General features: G+C 37.6%; 1 protein-coding gene across 1 annotated transcript in view; it reads right to left on the minus strand.

Annotated features, from left to right (window-relative positions):
• The window catches only part of plxnb3 (plexin B3), a 249,749-nt gene that overhangs the window by 64,372 nt on the left and 168,750 nt on the right, over positions 1-16,627 (minus strand). The window contains exons 14-19 of the mRNA XM_051933522.1: positions 7,253-7,404; positions 7,025-7,116; positions 4,784-4,934; positions 4,405-4,581; positions 4,079-4,232; positions 1,143-1,379 (exon numbers count right to left, since the gene is read on the minus strand). Coding sequence (XP_051789482.1) covers positions 1,143-1,379; positions 4,079-4,232; positions 4,405-4,581; positions 4,784-4,934; positions 7,025-7,116; positions 7,253-7,404 — 963 coding nt within the window. The remainder of the gene's footprint in view (positions 1-1,142; positions 1,380-4,078; positions 4,233-4,404; positions 4,582-4,783; positions 4,935-7,024; positions 7,117-7,252; positions 7,405-16,627) is intronic.

Here is a 16,627-nt window from a genome sequence, read left to right on the forward strand (position 1 = left end):
TCCTTTATCATCACAGAATGTGTGATGATCACTAACTACTGTAATGTGACAAATGCCAAAAGGGACTCTGCTCTGTTGGGCCCTTGAGCAAAGCCCTTAACCTGCAATTGCTGAGCGCTTTGAGTAGTGAGAAAAGCGCTACATAAATGCAAAGAATTATTATTATTATCATCATGCATATAGCATCTTGCTAAGCCTAGCTATTTTTGAAAATGCAATGGAAGTTGTACATAAATATAGACAGTTACACTGCTAATGCAGTTACTGCAACAAAGAGAACTGCTAAATGAGTAAATGAAGCCTTGAATATTTGTACATGTAAGTAATAGCCTTGCTTTGAGCTTGTTGATACCACAGTGGAGTATTATAATTACCAGGAACTTTGGAGTGAGAAAGTTTTCTCCCATATATTTTGTAAAACAGAAATACAATCATAAAATGGCATTTTATTATAAAGAAAAAATAGGAAAAGAAACAAAAAAACTGTACAGTTCGACACATTTTAATATCTAAAAGAAAAATGAAAGATAAGCAATAATGATAAAATGCAGCATTTGTTTTATTACCAGAAAAAACGTATGTTTTGCAAAGTGTAAGTCATTCACAGTTTACCCAAGCTCTGTTTCTCAGTACATCATTAATGACCTCTTTAACATGATCATCTACTACTGAATATTTTAAACAATTCCTGAAAGTTACATATAGATTTCTAAGGGAGGGTGGATATCAGTTGCCTTATTCCACAATCTGTACATGATCCAGCCAGTTTTCAGAACAAATGCAGCAATCAACATAATTTTGGGCTAGGGAATAATTGCTGGAAAACATTGTGTCTTGTCTTTAGAAACTGACAAGGTAATCTTCCCAAGATGTGACCTTCAGCTTTTGTTCACACATGACCTACCTGGCATTGCCTGTAAGTTTGAATGGGGATTATGATCAGCTGAACTGTACCCTTTATAAATTCATAAATTAAATGTTTTTTCTTTTAACTGGAATTAAAGTTTCCTTCAGAATTCTGAGAAATAACACCCTTTTCATTTCACAAGAAAAATATACCGTAAAGGTTTGTTAACCTACAATGCTGTAAAAAAGAAGATTAATAGTGAGGTGGTGATATTCTGAAATACGGAGAAACTTACCTCAACACCCATGATGCTGCCCTGTTTGAAGTGGAATGGCTGATGTTTGTTCTCGGAGTTCAAGTGTTTTAAAACTGGGTTTGGTTTGTAGCTGAACTCTTCTCCACCAATGCTACTGAAACTGAGCCTTAAGTTATCCAGAACAAATTCTACATCTGTGACCTTTAGTCTCTCTTCTACATAAGGTGTGCGACACTCCATGTAATTAGAGGACAAAACAGAGCAAAGACCCTGAAACTGGAAAGATCACTTTTAAGTATATAAACTTTTTTTTTTTTTATTTAAATATTCTCTAAGAGCAAGAATGGAAGAAAACACATACTGTGTGTATGGTATACAACAGCAATAAAATATATGAACAAATCTTACAAGTTCTGAAAAGTTTTGTTAACTGAGAAGCTATTCAAAATTACATAGCACTCCACACATATGGGTATTAGTCTTACAGCCAAAAAGTACCATTGGATAACGTGAATAAATTTGGAATATAATACAGCACTTCCAAATCCACAACAAATTTCTTTAGTTGTACTTTCAGAGAAAATACAGCACCTCAATCATACCATCATAAAATTAAATAGACATATCTCTTGTTCCAAATATTTATGTGGTATTGTATTAGGTATCTGTATTATTATTATTTATAATAGTCCTATTAGTAATATTGTCAAGTGTACAGAGTACTGTGAAATTCTTACTTGCATGTCTGATCAACATGCCAACTCTCCAGCGACATGAGAAATATGAATGCATTTATACATAACTTCATTTTACCATACCATTTCAATCGGTAATAAAATGTATTACTTACAATTTTCTGTTGTGGCAATAATGTTTAATAGAGAAAATGTTAAAAAGTAAGACATGTAATCAATAAGATCTGTGGCACACTACACAGAAATTAAGTCTGAATCTACATCTACACTACTACGTTTTCATTTAAAAACACAGAAATTAGTTTTTGTTTCTGTCTTTCCTCCATGCTACTCCAATGCTTTTCACCCCCAAAAGTGAAGATTTTTGAAAACACCCTGAGAATGGTATACAGTGATCCCTCGCTATATCGCGCTTCGCCTTTCGCGGCTTCACTCCATCGCGGATTTTATATGTAAGCATATTTAAATATATATCGCGGATTTTTTGCTGGTTCGCGGATTTCTGCGGACAATGGGTCTTTTAATTTCTGGTACATGCTTCCTCAGTTGGTTTGCCCAGTTGATTTCATACAAGGGATGCTATTGGCAGATGGCTGAGAAGCTAGATTGCTTACTTTTCTCTCTCTCTTGCGCTGACTTTCTGTGATCCTGACTTATGGGGATTGAGCAGGGGGGCTGTTCGCACACCGGACGATACGGACGCTCGTCTAAAAATGCTGAAAGATTATCTTCACGTTGCTATCTTTTGTGCAGCTGCTTCCTGAAACGACATGCTGCACAGTGCTTCGCATACTTAAAAGCTCGAAGGGCACGTATTGATTTTTGACTGAAAAACAAACTCTGTCTCTCTCTATCTCTCTCCCTGCTCCTGATGGAGGGGGTGTGAGCTGCCGCCTTCAACAGCTTTGTGCCGCGGTGCTTCGCATACTTAAAAGCCAAACAGCCCTATTAATTTGTTTGCTAGAGATTGTTTTCTCTATCTATGTGACATTCTGTGCTCCTGACACGCACTCCTTTGAAGAGGAAGATATGTTTGCATTCTTTTAATTGTGAGACAGAACTGTCATCTCTGTCTTGCCATGGAGCACAGTTTAAACTTTTGAAAAAGAGACAAATGTTTGTTTGCAGTGTTTGAATAATGTTCCTGTCTCTCTACAACCTCCTGTGTTTCTGCGCAAATCTGTGACCCAAGCATGACAATATAAAAATAACCATATAAACATATGGTTTCTACTTCGCGGATTTTCTTATTTCGTGGGTGGCTCTGGAACGCAACCCCCGCGATGGAGGAGGGATTACTGTATTCTAATTTGTTCATATTCATTATTACATAGGCCTTCCTTATGGATCGTTCTTTTTATAATGTCTCATTAACTGATTATTCACCCCTCATGGAAGAAAACTAAGTCCAGCACAGCGGAAATGGAAGAGTTGCTTTCGATGGCATTTGTGTTGCTTACCTGTCAACATCTTTACTATATACTGTATATTATATATATATATATATATATATATATATATATATATATATATATATATATATATATATATATATATATATATTACGTACAATTTTAATTCTTCATGTGCAAGAGGCAAAACATTTACCGGTTGCTTTGCAATAAACCCTTGTCAACAAAAACATGTTTTTTTAAATGAAAACATAGTAGTGAATAAGAAGCCTGAAAAAAATGCGCATAATGGAAAAGCAAAAAAAAAGGACAGGAAAATAAGGCAAATTCAAATGCTAAACAACAATGGGTAGCAGACACCAAGAGATAAATACAAGATAAAACAGGGAAAGTAAACTAGTCCTTATTGAAGTGCCCAAACAAAATACAACAGAACTACTGTATTTTCCCACAGCACATTTCTTTTTTTTTGTAGCGACTAACAAATAAAACACCTTAATACAGTGGCATTGCAACATTCGTTTTAGAACCTGTGTCTTGAAAGGGCATTTCTATGACAAATGACAATCTGAATGTCATTAAACATTGGTTGTATGGTATGACAACAGGTAGGCTTGTCAACTCACAGTACTTGGATAATGGTTCGATTTACAGCAGAAGTTCCATCCAGAGTCAGTTCCTCAGTTCTACATTAAAATGCTTATACTGTAGGAACTGATTTCCCGATATTTAAATATTGCAGGTTGTGACATGGACAGATAAATAATCATGAAGAGTATATCTGGACATCAGTGAGAAGGTGTACACCAAATTAGGAGTAATTATAACAGGGTTAAGGAAACAAACAGGACAGGTGACAGTATCTAACCTTGAACAGTGCTGTATTATTGATACCAAGTCCTGGCACATTAAATGTCTGTCTGCGCCTCCGTTCTGTGTTCATCTGCTCCGCCCAAACAAGAAAAAATGGTTGCTGAACAACATCAAGGTTATGTCCTTCCACTTTAATGATGCGACCACCTCTATATAGTTTAATATTAAGAAAGCAAAGGAAGTTGAAAAAGAAAAAAAAAATGAACAATTGCTCTTCAATAAGATGGCCAGCATTACAAGACATACAGTTGAATACCTTCAACTCTCACTATACAAAAAAAAAAAAAAACTAACTCAATTAATTTTTCAGTTAGGACATACCCATAAAAGCTCTTTGTAGGTTGTGCAGAGATAATAACAGGATTCGCCCTAAACTTAAAAAATGTCTTTTCCAATGTCCTCACTGCTTGGCCAAAAATCACTTTCACTGGGAGTTCTGCCGTCTCATTGCTTGGGTTTGTGCAGCAAATCAGCTTTGTGTCTTCAATGTTTCCAATTCTTTTTGTGAAAAAGAAAAACATACTTTACTAATTGTAACTTTGCTAATTTTGGACCTGGAAATAACTGCACCCACTATGATTTTACAAAAGCTGCTTGTACATCCTGTATTAACTTTTTGAATATAGTCTATCCCTCCTGCTCTCTGAAAACACACTTTTTGTGTGGGGGTAGGGAATAGGGGATCAGTAAGTATACTTACAAGTCACAAGGAACAGAGCCCACAAATGCTGAAACATCACTGTGTTGTCCTGTATGGAGTTTTTCTCCCTCAATGGTCAGGAATGTCCCACCTGCAACAGGGCCTTGTGTTGGGAACACAGAAGTCAGCTCAGGGTTCTGAAAATGAAATGGAGCAAATCGGGCTATTGGTACAAGGCAAATTAAAACTGTCAGTCACAATTAATAGAAGAATCCTACAGTGGTTTGTATAGAAATACTACAATAAGTTGATGAAACTCACATTTAATTATGCACAAATTCCTGTCCCATCAATAATGAAACAATCTTAACACTAGAATGCGAGAAGCCTATGAAAAATCTCCAAATAACAATATACTGTACTATATTATGTACCCTGTACAACTCCAGGCACCTCACAAGCATATAAGGAGCCTTGGCTGGAGCTGGGAAAACATTTTTGCTCGTTTTGAGATGCATCAAGGGGGGGGGGGGGGGGGGAGAGGGGGGTGAGTGGTTTAGCAGACTGCTTGCTGCTTGTGCTGACTGACACATTTACAAAACAAAAGAAGCTGATGGAGAAGTGTGAAGGGATTTGAGGTGGGCCGGGATTCCGAGTTTTTTCGCAGGCTTCAGGGATTCTAGTGTTACAGGGTTTCCACCATAATCAGTCTGTCAGTCAAAGGTTACTTTTGGCCTTGTCATGTCTAACAAAAAATACATAAACAAACTATAGTGGGCAGCAAATTAGTCAAAACAAGTACATTACTATGACACATGGTTTAATTTGTTAACACAATGATATATTTTGCTATATTTCCATGTTTTTCACATAGATTTAGCTTGCATTGAAGCACAAATTCAAAACTACAAGTTTTTATCAGGATTTCTGGTTATAGTGGGTTAGGAGAAGGGATAGTTTACTATTGTGCTGCTCATTGGAAAAATGCCTGTAAGTATTATTTGAATACTAGTCATTTAGCCCGTTATAATAACGGGCGCTAGAACAGTAGTGCATAAACATTAGTAGGAACAGTCTATATTAAATGGCAAGGGACTTTGACCTCATTCTTTTGTTGGTCGTATTTTTCTTTCTTTCAGCCTTTCTTTTGTTGATGTTTACTTGCTGAGCTGACCGTTCTTCGTGGGCTGCCGCTGTGTATTGTGTGTCTTTAATTTTCTGTGACAGTGATACTGTCTTGTACGGCTGTATTCAATAAGGGCAAGCACAAAAAGGCGAGCTTCAAAAAGGTGACCTCAATTGAGCGCGCCTTTATTCGCTGCGCCCAATTGAGGTCGCCGTTTTGAGGCTCGTCTTTTTGTGCGCACCCTTATTGAAGGATACCGTCTTGTACGTCCGCTGGCTTGTATGTCCGTAATATACCTTTAATTTTCTCTGGCGGTAATACAGGCGTGCGCGTCGGTAATATGCCTTTAATCTCCTCTGACAGTAATACTGGCTTGTATGTGGCTGTAATATGCGTCACTGTATTGTGTACCTTTAATTTCCTCTCGCAGTAATACTGGTTTGTATTTCCGTAAAACGTCTCTAACTTTCTCTGACAGTAATATCGCACCGTGCCCCGCGCATGCGCACTTCATCAGAAGACACCCCACACACGGACACCTGGACGCACATAGGGATTTTATATATATAGATAATATAGCAGCGATAAAGGGGAAGCCATGATACCCTGCTGATATCAATTCTGTCTTCATGTATCTAAATACTGTCTTGTTGGACCCATCAAGTCACCTAGACTTGTGCCATTTTTCTGAACTAATTCACCTGGGTAAGTTGAAGAGCCAGAAAGAAAACTCAGCAGTAGACAAGAAACTTGTATATGTTCCTATTGTATTAATGATAATGATATACTCCTATCTTCTACAGTTAAACTGTAATTATAAGCTAAGTTAAGCATTTTTCCTCTGATGTTTGAGCATTTTGAGTTGTACATGTGTGAATGTTTGGGCTGACACTAAGTTCAAGATTTAAGAACCTGTTTTTTAGTGTGCATGTGCCCCTGCAAAATATACAAACACATTTAAAAATATGTTGTTACAGGTTCTGATGGGTATACACAGAAAAAACTAAATTTCCCTTCTGAAACATTTGTATTTAACATACACCTCCAATAATTATGGAATAGTATCTAGTAGGGAAAGAAAGATAGTAAAAGACAGAATTCTCAGGGTGCCCTAGGGGATCTAAGATCTTTAGGAGGAAAAAAATCAACTGAAAATTCACCTGATAAGTAAAAAAATTGGGTGGACATGCCTGGCTGTCTACCTTGCACAACAACCTTGACTGGTCCAGATAGTTCAGTGTCGCTTTTTGACAATTCACAAACAATTCTGCTTGGAAAAAAAAAATTAGATGTATAGAAGTGCATATTATGTAGTGATATCAAAAAAGGTCTTTGAAAGATACTTCATTATGAAAGCATAGTTCCTTTCCCCATTAATAATGAAAAACAAGAACAAAACATGCCTTGTAGAAATCTGGTACTTTTGAAAGTCTGGCTCACAAGGTATATCAGCAACTGTAACTGTGCCTTCAATCTCTTCAAATCGTTGACCCAAATTTGAGCCATAAATAGTAAGTGCAATTCCACCTTCAATAGGTCCAGTTAAGGGCTCAATCTGCAAAAGATCAGCTGAAGGTTACAAGTCATATTTAAGTATGTTAAAAAAGGGCAGGTTTAAATCTAACACCACATCTGTCCTTTAAACATTTTCCAATAATTGTTTGAATCAGAAGGGTTTCGACAAAAAAGATTGCAATATAGTATGAAATAATCTTTAACGTTAATGAAAAACATTGCAGATACAAATTAAGAAGCACTGACAGGTCCCCAGAAAGAACAAATGCAAAATATAAATAGTGAATCAAAAGTAGTTCTATAAATCAAAAACAGATAAAGTAAAAACAAGTAAAAGTTATCCAGGATTGATTACAGTGATCCCCCGCTTTATTGCGGTTCAGCTATCACTCCCCTGCTATATCGTGGAAAAATTCAATAAGTACATCCTACCTGTAGTGTACTTTGCAGCCAATTCGTAACAAAGCATATGGTTTTCAGCAGCCACTACGGTAGACAAAGAGTTTTGCGTTACAGTACCCAGATGATTTCTTACAAGGCGCGTTATTGGCTGAAAGAGGAGACTCAACCAATCAGAGCGGGATTTTCATTCTCTTGGGCTCTGATTAGCTGCTGCTAACGTGATGTAATCTCGCAAAAACAGCGAGCGTGGGTCCCCGACGCATCTCAGTTCTCTGCATATCACGTACCTTGCTTGTGGTCTGATTGTTGTGAGCAAACTTTTTGTGAGCTTTTCGTTTTGTTTTAAGCCCTACGATGACTCCAAAGCATCCCGCATCTTCTAAGCCTGGTAATAGTGAGCCTAAGCGCCAGAGGAAGACCTTGACCATTCAGGAGAAGGTAAACCTCCTGGATATGCTTCAGGAAGGAAAGCGTTACGCGGACGTTGCTCGCCATTACGGCTTGAATGAATCGACGGTATGCTAAGAAGGATGAAAAGAGTATAAGAGCCACTACATCACTTTCCTTTAGTCAAACATGAAAAAGGGTGGCAACTCCTCAGAATAAAGCAATCGTTAAAAAGGAATCTTCATTGACTCTTTGGATCAATAGCTGCAGAAAGAGGAAAAAAATTCCTTTGGACACAAACATCATTAGAGAGAAGGCCAGACAGCTCTATGCCACATTTGCTGAAGGAGGTGACGACCATGCTGATGACCCCGATGCTTCTGAAGAACCTCAAGAAGGACCATCAGCAATGAAATCTGCAGCCAAACCTACTGAATTTAATGCCAGCAAAGGGGTGGTTCGACAGATTCCAGAAACGCTTTAATCTGAAGAACGTTTCCCTGTATGGCGAGGCTGCATCTGCAGATAAAGCAGCCGCCGAGGAGTACACGAAGGAGACATTCAAGGCAATCATCGAGTAGGGAGGTTGCAAGCCAGAACAAGTGTTTAAAATGGATGAAAGTGGCTTGTTTTAGAAAAGGATGCATTCTCGTACCTTCAGTCTTTTGGAAAAAAATAAAGCCAAAAATCAGAAGATTATGACTCTGTAACAAGTTAACTTGCATATTACGGAAAATCAAAACGAACTAATAAATATGTCCTATAGATTGAACCATTTCATTTGGTTTTATAGAAAAATGATAAGAAATGGTGCACATATAATGGCAATGTGGTTAGTGTTGCTGCCAGATATCTGGGTTTATTACCAGGAATATTCTTAAATTTCTGTGAAGCATGCAAATTATATCAAGTCTGTTTGGGTTCTCAAGTAGCTTTGGGATTAGGCTCAGTTCCTCTCTGAATGCTACTGGAATGGGCTGCGACAAATGGGCTATGGGCTGTTGATAAATAACATGCCCATAGGTTATAATGATTTTTTTTTGTTACAGTTTCAATTGGGAGCATTTTTTAAAATAGTATGCATAAAATGAACCATAGATTGAATAGGAAATGCAGTTTTATTAACTCTGGTTCAAACATTTCTTTTTGAGCTACATTTCTTTTTTCAGCTACTATAAGAAATAAACAATTAGCATTTTTTTCCATAAGTCTGTTCTTTCCCCAGTGATAAAGATGATTATTTAACCAAATTGACATATCAATTTTCACTCCACTCAGCTCTCAGTCCAGCTACCACCAGGAGCCTGATGGCCCATGGGTTAGAAGGAACAAACTCAGAAAAGAGAAATAAAAAAAGATAACACATTCAAAAGGTGTCACTTTAAAAACACAATTGAAGCACTTTTCTTTCACCCCAACCTCTTTGATTAGGTGCCATCTTTTTCCTTGTACCTATCTATACCCAAATCACTCCTTAGATATACAACCTAAATTCTAAAAAAATTGGGACACTATGGAAAATGCTAATAAAATAAAAAAAAAAAAACAAGTTATTTGTAAATTCTCTTCATCCTGTACTACATTGAAGACAGTACAATAGCACACTATTTTATGTTGTATCTTTTAAATGTAATTGTTTTTTGAAAGTATACTGTACACTCATGTCATATTTTGATGAATGTAACACTCTCCAAAAGCCTTGGGACAATGGAGTGTTTACTACTGTATAACATCACCATTTCTTTTAATAGCACATACTAAGCATTTGGGCACTGAAGACACAAGCTGGTTAAATTTAGCAAGCAAAATTTTCCACATTCATCCGCTATGCAGATCTTTAGCTGCGCAATTGTGCAGGACCTTAGTTGCCACCATGTCAGCTTCATTATGTGCCACACATTGTTAATCAAAGACAGGTCAGGACTGTAGGCAGGCAAATACAGTATGTGCATTCTCTTTTTACGCAACCATGCACTTGTAATCTGGAATGTGGTTTGACGTTGACATTGTCCTGGCAGAAAATGCTAGGATGTTCCAGGAAAAAACACATGTCTTTATGGCAGGATATTTGGCTCCAAATTTGTATGCATCTTTTTTTTTTTTTTTTAATTTGATTTGACAAAAATAACATTCCATACGATCAAGTGTAACTTATACAATGAAAAAAACAACATTACATACAATCAGGTTAAACAACAAAACAGAATTCAACAAAGAGAAAAAGAAGAGAGTCAACAGCTGGGGCAAAACTTTAAAAAAACAAATAATGGAGAATCCTTTTCACTGATATAAAAACTTATTCTTCAATTTTATTAATTAGATCCTGCCATATTTAAAAAAAAATTTTAACAGATCCTCTAAGTGAGAATTTTATTTTTTCCCAATTTCAAATAGTCTAAAACATCCATTACCCACTGACTTATAAAAGGTATGTTGGGGTTCTTCCAGTTGAGAAAGGCGTGGTATAGGCAATTACTATCAATTTGTCCTTCTCCATTTTAAGCCCATCTAGGAGTACAACAAACACAGCTGTTAATGGATTAGGAGTGATTGCAACACTAAGGCTGTCTGATAGGTATTCAAAGATTTTTGTCCAAAATTATATTCATTTGGTCCACTTCCAAAACATGTGGCCGAGTGAGGCTAGAGCTAGATTGCAACATTCACAGGCTGGGTCTTGCCCTGTATGAATTTTGGACAAATTCAAATGAAATAAATGTGATCAATGAAAGATTTGAAGTTGAATAATTGAGTGCTTTGTGCATATACTGTAGAGCTAGAGTGTATTTCTATGCTTTGCTGCCTTCCACTCCTTTTCTGAGATATTAAGTGAAATATCCTTTCCCTTGAGTACCCTTGGATTTTTGAAAGGAAGAGACTTTATTTTGTTTTTATATATTATTGAGATTCTGTCCGAGTCTTCAAGACAGATCAGTAATTCTTCTGCAATAGAAATGGGTTGGAAGTGTGGAAAATTGGGTAGTTTCATTTAGGCAAAGTTTCTAATTTAAATTGAGTTGCTGGGAACTTAAATTTGAAGCGTAATTGTTCATAAGATGTAAAGATATTATCAATATAAAATTCTCTAAGTGTTTTAATCCCAGATGTTTTCCAATGATTAAATACTGTGTAGTTTTGAGAGGGTAGAAAAAGGTTATTATCATGTAGAGGTAGATAAAAGCTTCTTGGCCTTAAAATGCTTAATGCATTGGTTCCATATTCTGTGTGATTGATGGACAATTGAATTATTGGTATATTGGAGATAATTTGTATTTACTGGGTCACAAAGTACGGCATATAAAGAAATACAGCAAAATTTTATTTCTACTGCAGACCAGGCTTATGTATATTCATCACTCATAATTTGTGTCAATGTCCAGGTCTTTTTCTTGATATGCCCCAATTGTCTGCCCAGTAAATATAAATTATCTCCAATACACCAATAATACAATTGTCCAAATTCTGCTTGTGCATTAAGGACTTCTGGTAAGGATGTTTGCAGGTCTGATATACAGTTAGGTCCATAAATATTTGGACAGAGACAACTTTTTTCTAATTTTGGTTCTGTACATTACCACAATGAATTTTAAATGAAACAACTCAGATGCAGTTGAAGTGCAGACTTTCAGCTTTAATTCAGTGGGGTGAACAAAACGATTGCATAAAAATGTGAGGCAACTAAAGCATTTTTTTAACACAATCCCTTCATTTCAGGGGCTCAAAAGTAATTGGACAATTGATTCAAAGGCTATTTCATGGGCAGGTGTGGGCAAGTCCGTCGTTATGTCATTATCAATTAAGCAGATAGAAGGCCTGGAGTTGATTTGAGGGTGTGGTGCTTGCATGTGGAAGATTTTGCTGTGAACAGACAACATGCGGGTCAAAGGAGCTCTCCATGCAGGTGAAAGAAGCATCCTTAAGCTGCGAAAACAGAAAAAACCCATCCGAGAAATTGCTACAATATTACGAGTGGCAAAATCTACAGTTTGGTACATCCTGAGAAAGAAAGCAAGCACTGGTGAACTCAGCAACGCAAAAAGACCTGGACGTCCATGGAACACAACAGTGGTGGATGATCGCAGAATCACTTCCATGGTGAGGAGAAACCCCTTCACAACAGCCAACCAAGTGAACAACACTCTCCAGGGGGTAGGCATATCGATATCCAAGTCTACCATAAAGAGAAGACTGCATGAAAGTAAATACAGAGGGTGCACTGCAATGTGCAAGCCACTCATAAGCCTCAAGAATAGAAAGGCTAGATTGGACTTTGCTAAAGAACATCTAAACAAGCCAGCACAGTTCTGGAAAAACATTCTTTGGACAGATGAAACCAAGATCAACCTCTACCAGAATGATGGCAAGAAAAAAGTATGGAGAAGGCGTGGAACAGCTCATCAACCAAAGCATACCACATCATCTGTAAAACACGGTGGTGGCAGTGTGATGGCTTGGGCATGCATGGCTGCCAGTTGCACTGGGACACTAGTGTTTATTGATGATGTGACACAGACAGAAGCAGCTGAATGAATTCTGAGGTGTTCAGAGATGTACTGTCTGCTCAAATCCAGCTAAATGCAGTCAAATTGATTGTCCATCTGTATCATGAAACGCCGCCCAATGACCCAAAACATAAAGCCAAAGCAACCCAGGAGTTTATTAAAGCAAAGAAGTGGAAAATTCTTGAATGGCCAAGTCAGTCACCTGATCTTAACCCAATTGAGCATGCATATTCACTTGTTGAAGACTAAACTTCAGATGGAAAGGCCCACAAACAAACAGCAACTGAAAGCCGCTGCAGTAAAGGCCCGGCAGAGCATTAAAAAGGAGGAAACCCAGCATCTGGTGATGTCCAGGAGTTCAAGACTTCAGGCTGTCATTGCCAGCAAAGGGTTTTCAACCAAGTATTAGAAATGAACATTTTATTTCCAGTTATTTAATTTGTCCAATTACTTTTGAGCCCCTGAAATAAAGGGATTGTGTTAAAAAAAAATACTTTAGTTCCCTCACATTTTTATGCAATCTTTTTGTTCAACCCACTGAATTAAAGCTGAAAGTCTACACTTCAACTGCATCTGAGTTGTTTCATGTAAAATTCATTGTGGTAATGTACAGAACCAAAATTAGAAAAAAGTTGTCTCTGTCCAAACATTTATGGACCTAACTGTATATTGTACCATATAATCTCCATATAGTGATATTTTCTGTACAAGCAGTTTTCTGATAATCTCCTAATCTCGAAAGCATTTTCAAATTTAATGGCCAATGGCTCAATGGCCAGTGCAAAAAGCAATGGTGATAGAGGGTATCCTTGTCGAGTACTATGTTCTAGTCTGAAGCAGTTTGACATAGTATTGTTAATACAGACAGAGGCTTCTGGACTGGCATAAAAGTAGTTTTATCCATGCACACACAGTATATTTGGGCCAAACCCAAATACATAAATAGGTAAATAGGCAGTCCCATTCAACCATGCCAAATGCTTTTTCTGTATCCAAAGATAATAAGATCTTTGGTGTGTTAGACTTTATGGGTGAGTATATTACATTAAACAGATGATGAAGGTTATGAAGATGATGAAGGTTAGAAGGTAAATGTCTGATTTTAATAACTCTGCTTTGAGCTTGTGATATTCCAGAAGGAAGCATTTTCTCAGTCCTTCTAGCTATAACTTTGGAGAATATCTTAACATCATTATTCATAAGTGAAATTAGTCTGTATGATGCACATTGTAGTAAGTCCTTATTTTTGTTTGGAAAGACGTAAATTAATGCTTGGCGAAAAATTTGAGGTAGAATTTTGTTGTCTCTGGCTTCTATAAACATTGCTAATAATATTAGAGCTAACTTATTTGATTTTATATATATATATCTATACTAATTAATAAAAGGCAAAGCCCTCACTGACTCACTGACTGACTGACTTACTGACTGACTCATCACTAATTCTGTAACTTCCCGTGTAGGTGGAAGGCTGAAATTTGGCAGGCTGATTCCTTACAGCTTACTTACAAAAGTTAGGCAGTTTTCATTTCGAAATTCAACGCGTAATGGTCATAACTGGAACCTCTTTTTTCACAATATACTGTAATGGACGGCAGCTCGATGGCCGTGGGAGGAGGAGTTGAGTGTCACGTCATCACGCCTCCCACGTAATCACGTGAAAAGACTGTGAACGCAATAGGGAGAAATGAAGGAGGAGCCGCAAACAGCGAAGAACAAAAAATTCATTAAACAATTGAGAAGGGAGCGAAACAATAAGAAGCGAGCGAGTAAAGCATACAAGCATCTTCATAAGGGAAACAAAGCACTGTGTAAAACGTAAGTTTTAAATTAAGTTTATAGAAACGCTCCCGCTGCGGATTGCAATAACATATTCGCGAGATAAAAGAACGCAGTAGGGAGAAATGAAGGATGAGCCGCAAAACAGCGAAGAACAAAAAATTCAGTCAACAATTGAGAAGGGAGCGAAACAATAAGAAGCGAGCGAGTGAAGCATACAAGCATCTTCATAAGAGAAAAAAGCACGGTGTAAAACGTAAGTTTTAAATTAAGTTTATAGAAACGCTCCCGCTGCGGATTGCAATAACATATTCGCGAGATAAAAGTTTAATGAGAAGACATGAGGTATAAACGAACCACACGCCGTAGCGCAACGTTAGGGACTTCACCTCTGGTGCTGACGTTCGAGATTCGATTCCTGAGAGCGGATGCAGTGAGTGTGTACGCCTGATGAGTCCAGAATTAGGGAGAAACACGTGTCGCATACTCTTTGCATTATTTGAAAGTAAACTATTAAAACCATTCTATGATCTGCTTCTCGCAACTGAAAGACGGCACATGGCGGATGTTAGCCGACTTGCTGACCGCCAACGTTAGGGGCTTCAACTCTGGCGCCGCAAACAGCGAAAAACAAAAATTCATTAAACAATTGAGAAGGGAGCGAAACAATAAGAAGCGAGCGAGTGAAGCATACAAGCATCTTCATAAGGGAAAAAAGCACGGTGTAAAACGTAAGTTTAAATTAAGTTTATAGAAACGCTCCCGCTGCGGATTGCAATAACATATTCGCGAGATAAAAGTTTAATGAGAAGACATGAGGTATAAACGAACCACACGCCGTACCGCAACGTTAGGGGCTTCACCTCTGGCGCTGACGATAGAGATTCGATTCCGGAGAGGGGATGCAGTGAGTGTGTACGCCTGATGAGCCCAGAATTAGGGAGAAACACATGTCGCATACTCTTTGCATTATTTGAAAGTAAACTATTAAAACCATTCTATGATCTGCTTCTGGGAACAGAAAGAGGGCACGTGGCGGACGTAAGGCGACTTGCTGACAAACCACAAGCGTGACCTGGCAGGTAACCACCCATACAATCAGATTGTGATTCAGAAAACGAATGCCATGAATGTAATTACTACGATCTACATACTGTCAAATAAACGACACACACGCCGTAGCGCGACAGCTGTGAAAAGGGAGCTTCACAAAAAAACAGATCCTTAACAAATCGTTATTGGTATATTTTTGATCCGTTTAAAAAGGTTTTCTTTTCTTCTTAATAAAAAATTAAAAGCAGTACTTTGCCGCAACGAAGCGCGAGAATTTGGCTATATATATCTGCTTCTCGCAATTAAAAGAGGGCACGTAGCGGATGTTAGACGACTTGATGACCATGCATAAGCGTTACCTGCCAGATAACCACCCATACAATCAGATTGTGATTCAGACTAGGAATGCAATGAATGTAATTACCCCGATCTACATACAAGGCGAAAGTCTTGCAACATTCAAAGATGATGGTTTGGGATAAGTAGACCATGGAACATAAAAGAGTTTATGAAGCCTTGAACCGAAAAAAGCAAGATCTCGGAGATCGTAAAAAAAAAAAAAAAGGAGGTAATGTCATTTTACTCGCTGTAGATTTTAGTCAAACATTACCAGTTATTCCACGAGGGAGACAGCAGATGAACTCAACGCGTGTTTAAAATCCATGCTTCTCCACGGTCGGTTATATGTCGCATGTTCTCGGGTAGGTACACCAAAAATGTATACATTTAAGCATGTAATGGGCAAAGAAAAAATGAGGTATACCCGAAGGCTCTGCAGTAGTACTCAATGTAACTTTACTTCTTAAATGTTAATGTTTTACTGTTTAATAATTTATACCCTTCTTATATGTTGTTCAAATTCTTTTATCAAAATACCAGTGACAGCGCAATGCACGATAACATAGAGTGAATACACCATACGCATCCGCCCACGGCCGCCCTGGTGTGCGCAGATAGGAGTTGATTCTACAATAAAATAAAATAAAGATAAAAAGAGTAATACAATCATCACCCATAAAGCGGATAGCAGACGTGACGTACTATATGTGTACCAGATTTTCAAGTCAATAGGTGAAACGGTTTGCGAGCTACAGGTGATTTAAAATCTGGACAGACAAACGAATAGCCACGGTAGCAAAT

The sequence above is a fragment of the Erpetoichthys calabaricus genome, chromosome 11 (genome assembly GCF_900747795.2).
Source record: "Erpetoichthys calabaricus chromosome 11, fErpCal1.3, whole genome shotgun sequence".
Taxonomy (NCBI): domain Eukaryota; kingdom Metazoa; phylum Chordata; class Cladistia; order Polypteriformes; family Polypteridae; genus Erpetoichthys; species Erpetoichthys calabaricus.